Source organism: Macaca nemestrina, chromosome 7 (assembly GCF_043159975.1).
Source record: "Macaca nemestrina isolate mMacNem1 chromosome 7, mMacNem.hap1, whole genome shotgun sequence".
Taxonomy (NCBI): domain Eukaryota; kingdom Metazoa; phylum Chordata; class Mammalia; order Primates; family Cercopithecidae; genus Macaca; species Macaca nemestrina.
In genome coordinates this window covers 4,687,657-4,700,110 of record NC_092131.1, presented here as the reverse complement: position 1 = coordinate 4,700,110, position 12,454 = coordinate 4,687,657, and the positions used below count along the sequence as shown (strand labels likewise).

At 41.3% G+C, this 12,454-nt stretch overlaps 2 protein-coding genes across 6 annotated transcripts in view; one reads left to right on the top strand and one right to left on the bottom strand.

Annotated features, from left to right (window-relative positions):
- Nucleotides 1-12,454, top strand: part of LOC139355317 (TNF receptor-associated factor 3) — an 81,053-nt gene that overhangs the window by 24,167 nt on the left and 44,432 nt on the right. The gene's annotated exons all lie outside the window — the stretch shown is intronic.
- LOC139364169 (neuroendocrine protein 7B2) lies at nucleotides 7,219-8,336 on the bottom strand. The gene has a single exon (XM_071099522.1). The coding sequence runs from the start codon at nucleotides 8,294-8,296 to the stop codon at nucleotides 7,661-7,663; it is 636 nt and encodes a 211-aa protein (XP_070955623.1). The 5' UTR covers nucleotides 8,297-8,336; the 3' UTR covers nucleotides 7,219-7,660.

Here is a 12,454-nt window from a genome sequence, read left to right as displayed (position 1 = left end):
ACCTTTTTGGTTATTGTGAATGGTACTGCTGTGAACATACGTGTACATGTGTTTCTTTGAGTACCTTTTTTCAGTTCTTTTGAGCATATACCTACGAGTGGAATTGCTGGCTCATATGGTAATGTTTTAACTTTTTGAGAAACTGCCAGCCTCTTTTCCTTAGTGGCTGAACCATTTTGTGTTTCCACCAGCAGTGTATGAGGGTTTCAGTTTTTCCACATCCTCACTAACACTTGTTATTTTCCTTTTCTAAAAAATTATAGGCCAGGCTCAGTGGCTTACACCTGTAATCCCAGCAATTTGGGAGGCCAAGGCGGGCAGATCACCTGAGCTCAGGAGTTTGAGACCACCCTGGGCAACATGGTGAAACCCTGTCTCTACTAAAATACAAAAAATTATCCGGGCATGGTGGCACGAGCCTGTACTTCCAGCTATTGGGGAGGCTGAGGCACAAAAATCACTTGAGCCTGAGAGGTGGAAGTTGCAGTGAGCCGAGATCATGCCACTGCACTCCAACTTGGGCTACAGAATGAGACTTTATCTAAAAAAAAAAAAAAAAAGGGCCAGGTATGTTGGCTCATGCCTGTAATTCCAACACTTTGGGAGGCCAAGGTGGGAGGATCACTTGAGTCCAGGAGTTTGAGACCAACCGGGGCAATATAGTGACACCCTGTCTCTACAGAAAATAAAATAATTAGTTGGGCATGGTTGTGCACACCTGTATTCCCAAGTATTCTGGAGGCTGAGTTGGGAGGATTGCCTGGGCCCAGGAGTTCAAGGCTGCAGCGAGCCATGTTCACACCACGGCACTCCATCCAGCCTGGGCGACAGAGTAAAACCCTGTCTCAAAAAAAAAAAAAAAAAAAAAAAAAAAAATTATAGCCATCCTAGTGGGTGTGAAGTGGGAACTCATTGTGGTTTTGATTTGTATTGTCTTTCTTTCTTTCTTTTTTTTTTTTTTAAATGAAAGCAAGTTTATTAAGAAAGCAAAGGAATAAAGAATGGCTATTCCATAGGCAGAGCCCATGCCGCTCAGCTGCTTATACTTACTGTTACTTCTTGATTGTATGCTAGACAAGGGGTGGATTATTCATGAGTTTTATGGGAAAGGGGTGGGCAGTATCTGGAACTGAGGGTTTCTTGCCTTTGTAGACCATACAGGGCAACTTCCTGACGTTGCCATGGTATCTGGAAACCGTCATGGTGCTGATGGAAGTGTCTTTTAGCATGCTGATGCATTATAATTAGGGTATAATGAACAGTAAGGACAACCAGAGGTCACTTTCATCGCCATCTTGGTTTTGGTCAGCTTCTTTACTGCAGCCTGTTTTATCATCAGGGTCTTTATGACCTGTATCTTGTGCTGACCTTCTATCTCATCCTGTGACTTAGAATGCCTGACCTCCTGGGAATGTAGTCCGGTATGTCTCAGCCTTATTTTACTCACCCCCTATTCAAGATGGAGTTTCTCTGGTTCAGACGCCTCTGACATGTTTCCCCCTTCTCTTTTACAGGGGAACCCTTAATCCTAAGAGTTGTAGAGGGACAAAGATCCATCTTCTGTAACTTCTTCAGGCTGAATAAGGGCAAATATATTACTGCCTAACTATGAGGGTCTCTTGTACTCAGGGTAGAGAAGAGCTCAGTCAGAAAGCATCAGTATGGTGAGGGCCATTCATAACTCTGAGTTCCAACAAAAGGTGGTATCTGGAAGATTAATGAGTGTTCAGTTAAGAAAACATTCAGTAAACTTATCCTGCATTCCTACACAAAGAGTACAACAGCAATATAGTCCACAACAGTAAAGTAGAATAACTAAAATTATCCTGAGTAAACTAAATAAGGCTTTCCATGAACTGGGCAGTTGTTGAAACCAAGCTGATATGGGGTCGCCAGCTGATTCCAGTATGTGCCCAGAATTAGAATATTGATCCAGATTTTTACATTACCCATCTCTCTTGTTTCTTGGGAGCAGCAGCCAGAGATCACTGGTTGGTTCACAGGAGTAAGCAGGGTTAGCCTAAGTTGCAGAAAAAAACTTAAAAACAACTGATGAGGCTAGAATCTAGTAACAGGTGTACCATGGTTCCTGAAACATAATTTATTTTCTCTCTCCGGTCTCCCATTTTTACTGAAGACAAATCATGGTACGACTGATTTGTTTTATTATACTTGGTCTGATTATTTGTATAAAGTGCAGCAAGAACAATATTTTTCACATAGGGTTTTAAAAATTGACTTTGATGGAACTTCATTCCATAAAAGGAACCTCAGGTAAGACTTTTTTTAAAGCCAAGCCCAGCCATAGGTTTGTACCCTCAAATAACCTGTGAGTTGGGAAATGCCTCTCCTCTTGAGGTCCCAAGATGACGTGGGGCTCCTGGGCCTGTCAGAAAGTGACATTCTTTATTTCACAGGTCAGGAACCCTGCACAGGAACTGTGTAGACAAGGTATGAGGCCAGTTTTCCCAAGGGGCTTATATTGGCTCTATAAGTCAAGTTTGAGTCCTTAAAAGAAAGCACACCATTCCCATCAAAGCCTTGGTAAAATAACCAATTTCTCTAATTTTGTCCTGTTGCAAAAGAAAACAGATTCTTATTGCACTTGTTCAAATAACTATATTGCCATAAGTTAATACTCACGAATAGTTTCCAAATTCTGGAGAAAGCAGGTAGAGAAAAACAAATATGCTCCAAGTTTTGTTCACAGGAATATATTTTACTCAGTTGTCAAAAGCTGTAAGTAGCTCAAAAGTTTTCTTGGTTCTGAAAAACAAAAATGGTCAGCAACGTTTTAAGCTAAAAGTCAAAAATTACTTCAGTCTTTTGTTCAGTCCATGCAGTTAACTCCTGTTCCACTTGATATTCATAATCATTTCAGCTCTCCATGAGAGTCCTGAAAGAACCTCTTTTTTTTTTTTTTTTTTTTTTTGAGACGGAGTCTTGCTGTGTCGCCCAGGCTAGCATGCAATGGCGTGATCTTGGCTCACTGCAACCTCTGCCTCCCAAGTTTAAGCGATTCTCCTGCCTCAGCCTCCTGAGTAGCTGGGATTACAGGTACGTGCCACCACGCCTGGCTAATTTTTGTATTTTTTAGCAGAGATGGGGTTTCACCACGTTGGTCACGCTGGTCTCAAACTCCCAGCCTCAGGTGATCCACTCACCTCGGCCTCCCAAAGTGCTGGGATTACAGGCATGAGCCACCGCACCCAGCCTAAGAACCTCTATTCTAATGTCACAATCTCCAAAGTTATTAGAAACCTGCATCCAAGGGCACCTGTTGAAGTCCTATAGCTGACTATAAACTACCTTTTGAAGAGGATCAACACAGCAGTTGTCTGTGGATGACAAAAAGTCTTAAGGCAACCACTATTTTTTTTTTTTTTTTTGAGACAGAGTCTCGCTCTGCCGCCCAGGCTGGAGTGCAGTGGCGTGATCTTGGCTCACTGCAAGCTCCGCCTCCCGGGTTCACGCCATTCTCCTGCCTCAGCCTCCCGAGTAGCTGGGACTACAGGCGCCCGCCACCTCGCCCGGCTAGTTTTTTTGTATTTTTTAGTAGAGACGGGGTTTCACTGTGTCAGCCAGGATGGTCTCGATCTCCTGACCTCGTGATCCGCCCGTCTCGGCCTCCCAAAGTGCTGGGATTACAGGCTTGAGCCACCGCGCCCGGCCAAGGCAACCACTATTAAAGGCACAATTGACTAGGAATTTTGATTACTTTTGTGGCATACGATTTTACATAATAATTACAATTATTAATAACATACGCTAAGTCATATCAGAATTCTAGGAGTTTCCCATTACTTTGTAACACATACCAATAACATATTTATATAAATACAGGTCAAAGAAAGCCAAACACCATTTCATATTTGACAATGCTTCCTGTATGATTTTTATACCAAATAAGCCAAATTTCACCATTGCATTAGTGTACTAATTAATGTTAAACCCAATTCTTAATAAAACATTATAGACAAATCTACCCAATTTTAATGTCGGACCAGAAGGTAAGATTCTTATATACCTTTTATAATCCTTTACAAATTTTTGTTAAAGAGTGCTCTAAGAAAACCCTGTTGTGGGCCGGGCGCGGTGGCTCAAGCCTGTAATCCCAGCACTTTGGGAGGCCGAGACGGGCGGATCACGAGGTCAGGAGATCGAGACCGTCCTGGCTGACACGGTGAAACCCCGTCTCTACTAAAAAAAAAAAAATACAAAAACCTAGCCGGGCGAGGTGGCAGGCGCCTGTAGTCCCAGCTACTCGGGAGGCTGAGGCAGGAGAACGGCGTGAACTCAGGAGGCGGAGCTTGCAGTGAGCTGAGATCCGGCCACTGCACTCCAGCCTGGGCGGCAGAGCGAGACTCCGTCTCAAAAAAAAAAAAAAAAGAAAACCCTGTTGTGCTTTTATTCCAGTGTTCAATTTACAGAACTAAATCATTGCACTTTAACTTCAGCCAGTATGTTCACACACAGAATTTCTTTTACAAGATTAATTTTTCACAAAATTTCCACAACTTTTGCAAACCTTCAGCTTTAAAATCCTGACTTAAAACAATCCCTTAGCCCTTTAATCTAGGCCAAAAAAAAAGAATCCACATTCACATGTCTTCTTATCTTTTACCAAAACACATTTCACTTTCCCTACACACCTTGCATGTAAAACTGTTTTTCCAGTAGTCTCAAGTACATGTTGTACTGTTGACTCTTAACAGTGTTTATTTTTGGTGAAAAACTTGGTATGCAGTTTTAATTATGTAGTAGGTACGGAGCCTAGGACACCAGGCAGAAGTGCAGATAAGGTCTGACTCTTTCTAGCATAGCTAGGAGGCATGGCTAACCCTACATGTCCCCAGGCCTTACCTAGAATCTATGGGTCTAGGTAAGTTGAACAATTTTCAAAAGTCAAAGAGGCAGTTTATAAACTTAAAGCATTTGGCAAACCTAAAATTTGACCTATCTGATTTAGACCAAATGTCTTTATTTTACCAATAATCTTAAAAAATTTCTTTACTTCCCACAGCTTAAGTCACATGAATTAAAAGGCATTACCCTTTTTACTTTTCTGACAAAATACTTAAGCACTTATTTTTAAACCTTAAATCAAAAGCTTAAATCAAAGCCTTTTATATCACACACACAACACATATAAATACACAGACAGAAGTGTAGTAGTTGTAAGGTTTTTCATTTGCCAGTTTCTTAATTGGATTAGTGGCTTTATGGTGGAGCCCTGGAGGAACAGGGCGAGGAAAGCATGCAGTTTCTACGGCCTAATAAGCAAGCACAATTGGAAGGCAAGACAGAGCCCCAGAACTTGAGGATCCCATTTTTATATTGGATCCTGGATCCCCAAAAGAGAAACGCTACAGAACAAGAGAGTGCAATGATTTTACCACGTATTTCGTTGCCAAGAGCCCATCAGCCCTTTCTGTGATCAGCCCATCCCCCACAGGAGTCTTATCTCTCAGTGGGGAAGGGTGAGGACATCTCCATACCTTCCAGGTGGTCAAGAGCATGCTTTTGATCCAGACACACAAAGATCCACGTATCCCCACCATGCCATTTAGCTCTCCCCAAAAGTATTAAATGTATTTCCTACCTAGTTATTACACATCGAAGCTGTCTGATAATGTGAAGTAATTTCTGATACCCCCAAATTAAAAACCGATAATGCAGTGCAAAGCAGAATGGAGCCTTAGCTTTTGGGAGGATCTATCCTTGGGGTTTAATAATCCTTGGGGTTCCATGAGGAAAAGAGAGGTTTTCCCAAAACAGGGTGTGTGGTGCTTCCTCTGTTTCTCCTAAGAAAGTCCCAGGCTGTTAGAGCTCGAATATCCACTTTTAATTAAGTGACTTTTAACCATAGCATTCTTTAAAAAGTCCTTTTACATCTCTTATTACCCAGCTTTAGCCACGCCAAACCGCCAATATTCCTGGCTTTTGAACTTTGCCAAACGTAACTGCCCAGGTGCTCAGAGAAAGGAAAACTTAAGACAGTTTGTGAAGGGGAGGAGAATCAACAAATGGCAAAGGTCACCCAAATACCAACCAGAAGGTGTTCATTTTCTAGGCTAAAAATTGAACCTGAACTCAGGCCACCATTGTGAAAAGACAAAGCCTTAACTGCTGAGCTACAGCATTGGGCAGTTTCCATTGCTCTTCCCAGGAGCCCAGAGCAGTAAATTTTGAGCTTGCAAAGGCTTTTTACTGCTCAAGATAATTTGTAGAGCTAACTACTACCCAAAATCCCTGTTTCCTGGCAGGCAGAGACAGAGGAAGTACTGCCACGTGATTACAAGATCAAGCTCTCAAGGACATTCCTCAACATGTGGTCTTTGGGCAAGATGGTGGCCCTGAATAACAGAAAAGATGGGAAAGGGAAAGAAAGGGAGAAAAGCATTGCCTGCAGCAGAGTGGGGAATGTGAGAAGCTCAGGGGGACCAGAGAAAGACCCACCCATTGCAGCTGACACTGACTCAGAAGTTCAGGTAGCTGCTTGTTGGGAGCGTAGGGATCTTTCCCAGCATTCCTGTCAGCTCTAGTTTCCCCTTTTGGGGAGGAAAAAGCTCCCCATGTCCCATGATCTTGGACATGTCTAATTCTGTCACCCACAGCTGTCAGCAAAGAGTACAAGGCAGATTAATCCAAAGAGAATAGCAATTAACATCCCATAGTGCCACCCAGTTCTTAGTCGAGAGGGACTCCACTGAGAGGGGCCTCCAACCCCCTACATTTTATTAAGGACTAACCTTCCTAAGTTGGGCCTCAAACCCAAGTTCAGTCAAGTGTGCTTGCCTTTTGTTAAGAGGCGCCTTTATCCCTCTCTTAGGAGAGACTCTAACTCCCCTAAGTTGGGCCTAACCCAATCCCATCCTTTACCCAGGTAAATGCATCCCACTTACCCAAAGTTGGCCAATCAGTGCAGCAGTCTATTTCCTTTGGGTTGGGAGTCTCCTCAGTATCATCCCTTTGGGGCTTGCCAGGAAGATATTACCGGAAAGGGGTCCCAATTCAGACCCCAAGAGAGGTTTATTGAATCTCATGCAAGAAGGAGTTCAGGGTGAATCTATAAAGTGAAGCAAGTTTATTATAGAAGTAAAGAAGTAAAAGAGTGGCTACCCCATAAGCAGAGCAGCCAATTTGTATTTTCTTTTTTCTTTTTTTTTTTTTTTTGCTTGCATACATGTTTATTAAGACGCAGCCAAGTGAAATGTGTCAGCTCCTCCTCTTGAGTACAGCCTTCTTTATTGGTGTATAACAATGCCCAAGGGCTGGATGAACTTCATAATCAAAATCGAATGCCAGCTTTTTACAGACTTGGCCAACACAGTACGACCTCAGACATCATTTTAAACTGCAAGAAATCTGAGCCTTTCATAGTCTTGCTTTTTATTGTTGACATTCACATTTTAATTTTTTTATGATCATTGCAGATTCACATTTTAAAAACCCAAAAAACAAAAAAGTTCTTATTCTAATTTAGCAGAAAGCAGAGTCATCGGTGTGAAGACAATACACTATCAACATACAACTGCTTTGTATCCATAATTATCTATGTAAGAAACATGCTGTCATTCACAGGGGCTCCATTAACACGTGCACATAAGCCATGCTGAGGCCTAACAGGTAATGTGGGTTTTCATCCAGCATCTTCTCTTTACTCTGGGTCCTTATCCTCATCTGAAAAATGGGGGACAGACTTCTTTGCCACAACATTATCCAGTCTCTGTCCTTGTAGATATGGATTGACACTCCTCCGCTTTCGTCTCTCTCCTCCCTTCATCTTCTCATAAAGGAGTTTCTTGTTCCACTTGCCCAAGCCTGGATAGTCATGTTCCGGATCAAACAGATGCTGATGCAACTGGAACTCTCGACTGAACTCTGCGGTGTCGGGGGTGTTTTCTAGACATCCATCATCTGTTTTTCCAACAGGACAGGGATTTGGAGGGTCTGGGTACCCCTGATCCTCACTGAAGTCCTTGGGAATGTTGTCTCCAGTCAACTCTGCCACGATGTTGGGGATGTTGCCAAAAGGACCCAAATGCTGAAGTCCCTCATGAGCTCCACCTTCGATGCTCTGGGGGCCCACAAGATTCATGGCCTGGTGAGCTGGATATTCCACTCGGGGCCTGGCAATGCCCAATTGCTCCATAACGCCGTGAAGCAGCCTCTGGATATCTGTTTCTGAGACCCTGTCAGGGGTCCGGGGGCTGTAGGCAAATGCTGGAGTCCATCCCGATGCCAGCCAAAACAATAAGCCAGACAGCATGGTAGAGACCATCCTGGAGACCATTTTTAACCGAGGAGCAGCCCGAGGAGCCTACTGCGGTATGGGCCTTGGTGGGGGTCCTGTATTTTCTTAATGATACTGATATTGAACATCTTTTTATGTGCTTGTTGGATATTTCTGTATCTTCCTTGGAGAAACATTTATACAGATCCTTTGCTCATTTTAAAATTGGGTTGTCTTTCATGGTTGAGTTGTAAGAGTGCTTTATATGTATTCTAGATGCTAGACCCTTATTAGATATGTGATTTGCAAGTATTTCCTCCCATTCTGTTAATTGTCTTTTCACTTTATTGATTACCTCCTTTGGTGCACGAAAGTTTTTCATTTTGGTGAAGTTCAGTTCATCTAGTTTTTTATTTTGTTGCTTATACTTTTGTTGTTATATCTAATAATCCATTGCCAAATTCAAGGTCATTAAAGATTTACCTCCTGTGTTTTCTTCTAAGAGTTTTATAGTTTTAGCTATTATATTTTGGTTGTTGATCCATTTTGAGTTAGTTTGTATATGTGGAGTGAGGTAGAGGTCCAAGTTTGTTTTGCAAGTGTTAATCCAGCTGTCCTAGAACCATTTATTAAGCTATTCTTTTCCTACTGAATGGTCTCATTTGGCACCCCTGTCAAAAGCCACTTGAAGCCAGGTGCAGTAGCTCATGCCTGTAATCTCAACACTTTGGGAGGTCAAATTGGGCAGATCACTTGAGGTTAGGAGTTCAGGACCAGCCTGGCCTACATGGCAAAACCCCATCTCTACTAAAAAAATACAAAAATAGCCAGGTGCAGTGGTACACACCTGTAATCTCAGCTACTCGGGATGCTGAGACATGAGAATTGCTTGAACCTGGGAGGCAGAGGTTGCAATGAGCTGAGATTACACCACTGCACTCCAGCCTGGGCAACAGAGCCAGACTGTGTCTCAAAAAAAAAAAAAAAAAAAAAAAGGTCACTTGGTCATACATATATATATATATATATATGTGTGTGTGTGTTTGTGTTTACTTTTGTACTTTCGATTTTATTCCGTTGGTCTATATGTCTGTTCTTCTGCCAGTGCCATATAGTTTTGATTACTAAAGCTTTGCAGTAAGTTTTAAAAGAGGGAAGGATGAGTCTAAAACATTGGTCTTCTTCTTCAATATTGTTTTGGCTATTTGAGGTCTCTTGCAGTTCCTTATGAATTTGAGGATCAGATTTTTATTTTTATTTTTTCTGTTGTAGAAATAGTGTCTCACTATATTGCCCATGCTGGTCTTGAACTCCTGGCCTCAAGTGATCCTTCTGCCTCGGCATCCCAAACTGCTAGGATTATAAGTGTAAGCTACGGTTCCTGGTCTCAATTTTTTTATTTCTGCAAAACAGGGCAATTGGAAATTTGATAGGGGTTGCATTGAATCTGTGAATCACTTTGGGTAGTATCTTAGGGTACCCCAGAAAAACAGAGCCAATTGTGCGTGCATGTGTGTGTGTGTGTGTGTGTGTGTGTGTGTGTGTGTCTTAGTCTTAGAGATTTATTAAAAGGAACTGACTCACACAATTACGGAGGTAGGCATATCCCAAGATCTGCAGGAGGAGTTGGCAAGCTAGAGATCCAAGAGAGCAGATGGTTTACTCCTAGCCCAAGACTGAAGGCCTGAGAACTGGGGAAGCTAGTGGTGTGGTTCCTGTCTGAAAGCTTGCAGGCCAAAGACCCAGGAAGAGCCATCGTTTCAGTTTGAGTCCAAAGGCAGGAAAAAAAAGCTGATGTCTCAGCTTGAAGATAGGCAGGAAGAACCTGCCTTGCTGCAGGGAGAGGGTCAGCCTTTTTGTTTTACTCAAGCCTTGAACTAATTAGATGACAGCCACTCGTACTGGGGATGGCAGTCTGCTTTACTCAGTCTACCAGTTTAAATGTTAATCCCATCTATAACATCCTCACAGAAACACACCTAGAATAATGTTTTACCATTATTTTAATACCATAAAATAATGGCGTAAACATTATAAATTATTGGTAGTACCATAGTTAGTATTTACCAAAATATTAGGTTTTCCAATCCATTTACATGGGATATCTTGCCATTTATTTTTGTCTTAATTTATTTCATCAGTGTTTGTAGTTTTTATTGAAAAATTCTTTTGTCTCCTTGGTTAAATTTATTTCTGAGTAGTTTATTATTTTAGATGCTATTATAAATATAATTGCATTCTTAATTCCTTTTTTTTGCTTATTTATTGCTGGTGTATAGAAACACAGATGATGTTTGTGTGTTGATCTTGTACCCTGCAACTCTGATGGATAATGTTGTCTGTGAATAGGTTTACTCTTTCTTTCCCAATTTGGATGGTTTTTATTTCTTTTTTCTGCCTAATTGCTCTGGCTGGAACTTCCAGGACAGTATTGATTCGTAGTGATGAAAATAGGTATCTTTGTCTTGCCCTGTTCTTAGGAGGAAAGCTTTCAGTTTTTCACCAGTGTATGGGTTTTTCACAGATACCCTTTATCATGCTTAGTAACTTCCTTTCTGTTCCTAGTATTCTGAGTGTTTTCATCATGAAAGGTTGTTGGATTGTGTCAAATACTTTTTCTACATTAATCAAACTAATTGTGTGGGTTTTTTCCCCCTTGTCCTATTAGTATATATTACACTGATTGGTTTTTGTGTGTGGAACCAACCTTGCATTCCTGGGATGAATCTCACTTGGAGTTTTCTAATATATTTTTTTGGGATCTCATTCATTTTTGAAAGATAGTTTTACTGGATATAGAATTCTTGGTTGAAAAATAGCCAGACATGATGGCACTGGCCTGTAGTCCCAGCTCCCAGAGAGACTGAGGCAGGTGGATTGCTTGAGCCCAGGAGTTGGAGGCTACAGTGAGCTATGATTGCACCACTGCACTACAGCCTGGGTGACAGAGTAAGATCCCTTCTCCAAAAAAAAAAGAATTCTTGGTTGACAGATTTTTTTCTTTGAGCCTTTTAATTTGTTACCTTTTGGCCTCCATGGCTTTAGATGAGAAATCAGTTGTTAATCTTACTGAGCAATCCTTGTACTTGAAGAGTCACTTCTCTCTTGCTGCTTTCTACAGTTTGACTACAGTGTGTCTGGGTGTGGCTCTTTGAATTGAATTTATCCTATTTGGAATTTGTCGAGCTTCCTGGTTATGCATTATGCAGATTAATGTTTCTCATTAATTACAGGACTTTTCTACCATTATTTCTTCAAACTTTTTTTTGTTTCTTTTTCTCTCTGTCTTTCTGAGACGCTATAATGTGTATGTTGGTACAATTGATGGTGTCCCACAAGTCTCTGAGGCAGTTTATTTTCTTCATTATTTTTTCTTTTGTTCCTAACACCACTGTATAATCTCAATTGTCCTATCTGTAAGTTCTCTGATTCTTACTGCTTTCTGTTTATTTATGCTGTTGAGCCCCTGTGGTGAATTTTTCATTTCAGTTTTTGTGCTTTTCAACTCCAGAATTTCTGTTTGGTTCTTTTTTTAAAATATTTTTTTCTTCATCAATATTCTGTATTCAGCGAGACATTGTTCTGATGGATGTTTCAGATTTTTGAACATGGTTTTCTTTAGTTCTTTGAACATATTTAAAATAGCATATTTAAAGTCTTCATCCATAAGTCTAATGTCTGGGCTTCCTCTTGAACAATTTCTGTTACTTACCTTTTTTCTGCATGTGAATCGAACTTTCCTGTTTCTTTGCATGCTTTGTAATATTTTGTTGAAAGCTGGAAAATACTGTGACAACTTTGGAAATGAGATTCTTCCTTCTCCCCCAGGGTTTGTTGGCTGCTTGTTACAGTCATTGTTTGTATAGTTACTTTTCTGAGCTAATTTTGTATAGTATATATTCTTCATCATGTGTGGCCACTGAGTTCTCTGTTCCATTAGTATAGTGGTCAGCTTATGATTAGACAGAGATTTAAGCACCTAGAACAAAAAATATCTCCCAGTCTTTTGAAATGAGGTCTGTGTGTATGTTGGAGCACAGCTTCAACACTCAGCCAGGCGTTTGACAGTGACCCCTTAGCATTCACTGCCGGCTTGCACAGAACCTGAAGGTCAGCCAGAGTGGAAGCCTAGGCCTTTTCAGGTCTTTCCTGAACATGTACACAGCCCTGGGCATTTGTGGAACCTTCTAGATTTCCAAGAATGTGTCAGAGCTTTTC

Bases quoted from the DNA above. Each gene is read 5' to 3' on its own strand.
- LOC139364169 (XM_071099522.1), bottom strand. From the start codon at position 8,296: ATGGTCTCCAGGATGGTCTCTACCATGCTGTCTGGCTTATTGTTTTGG.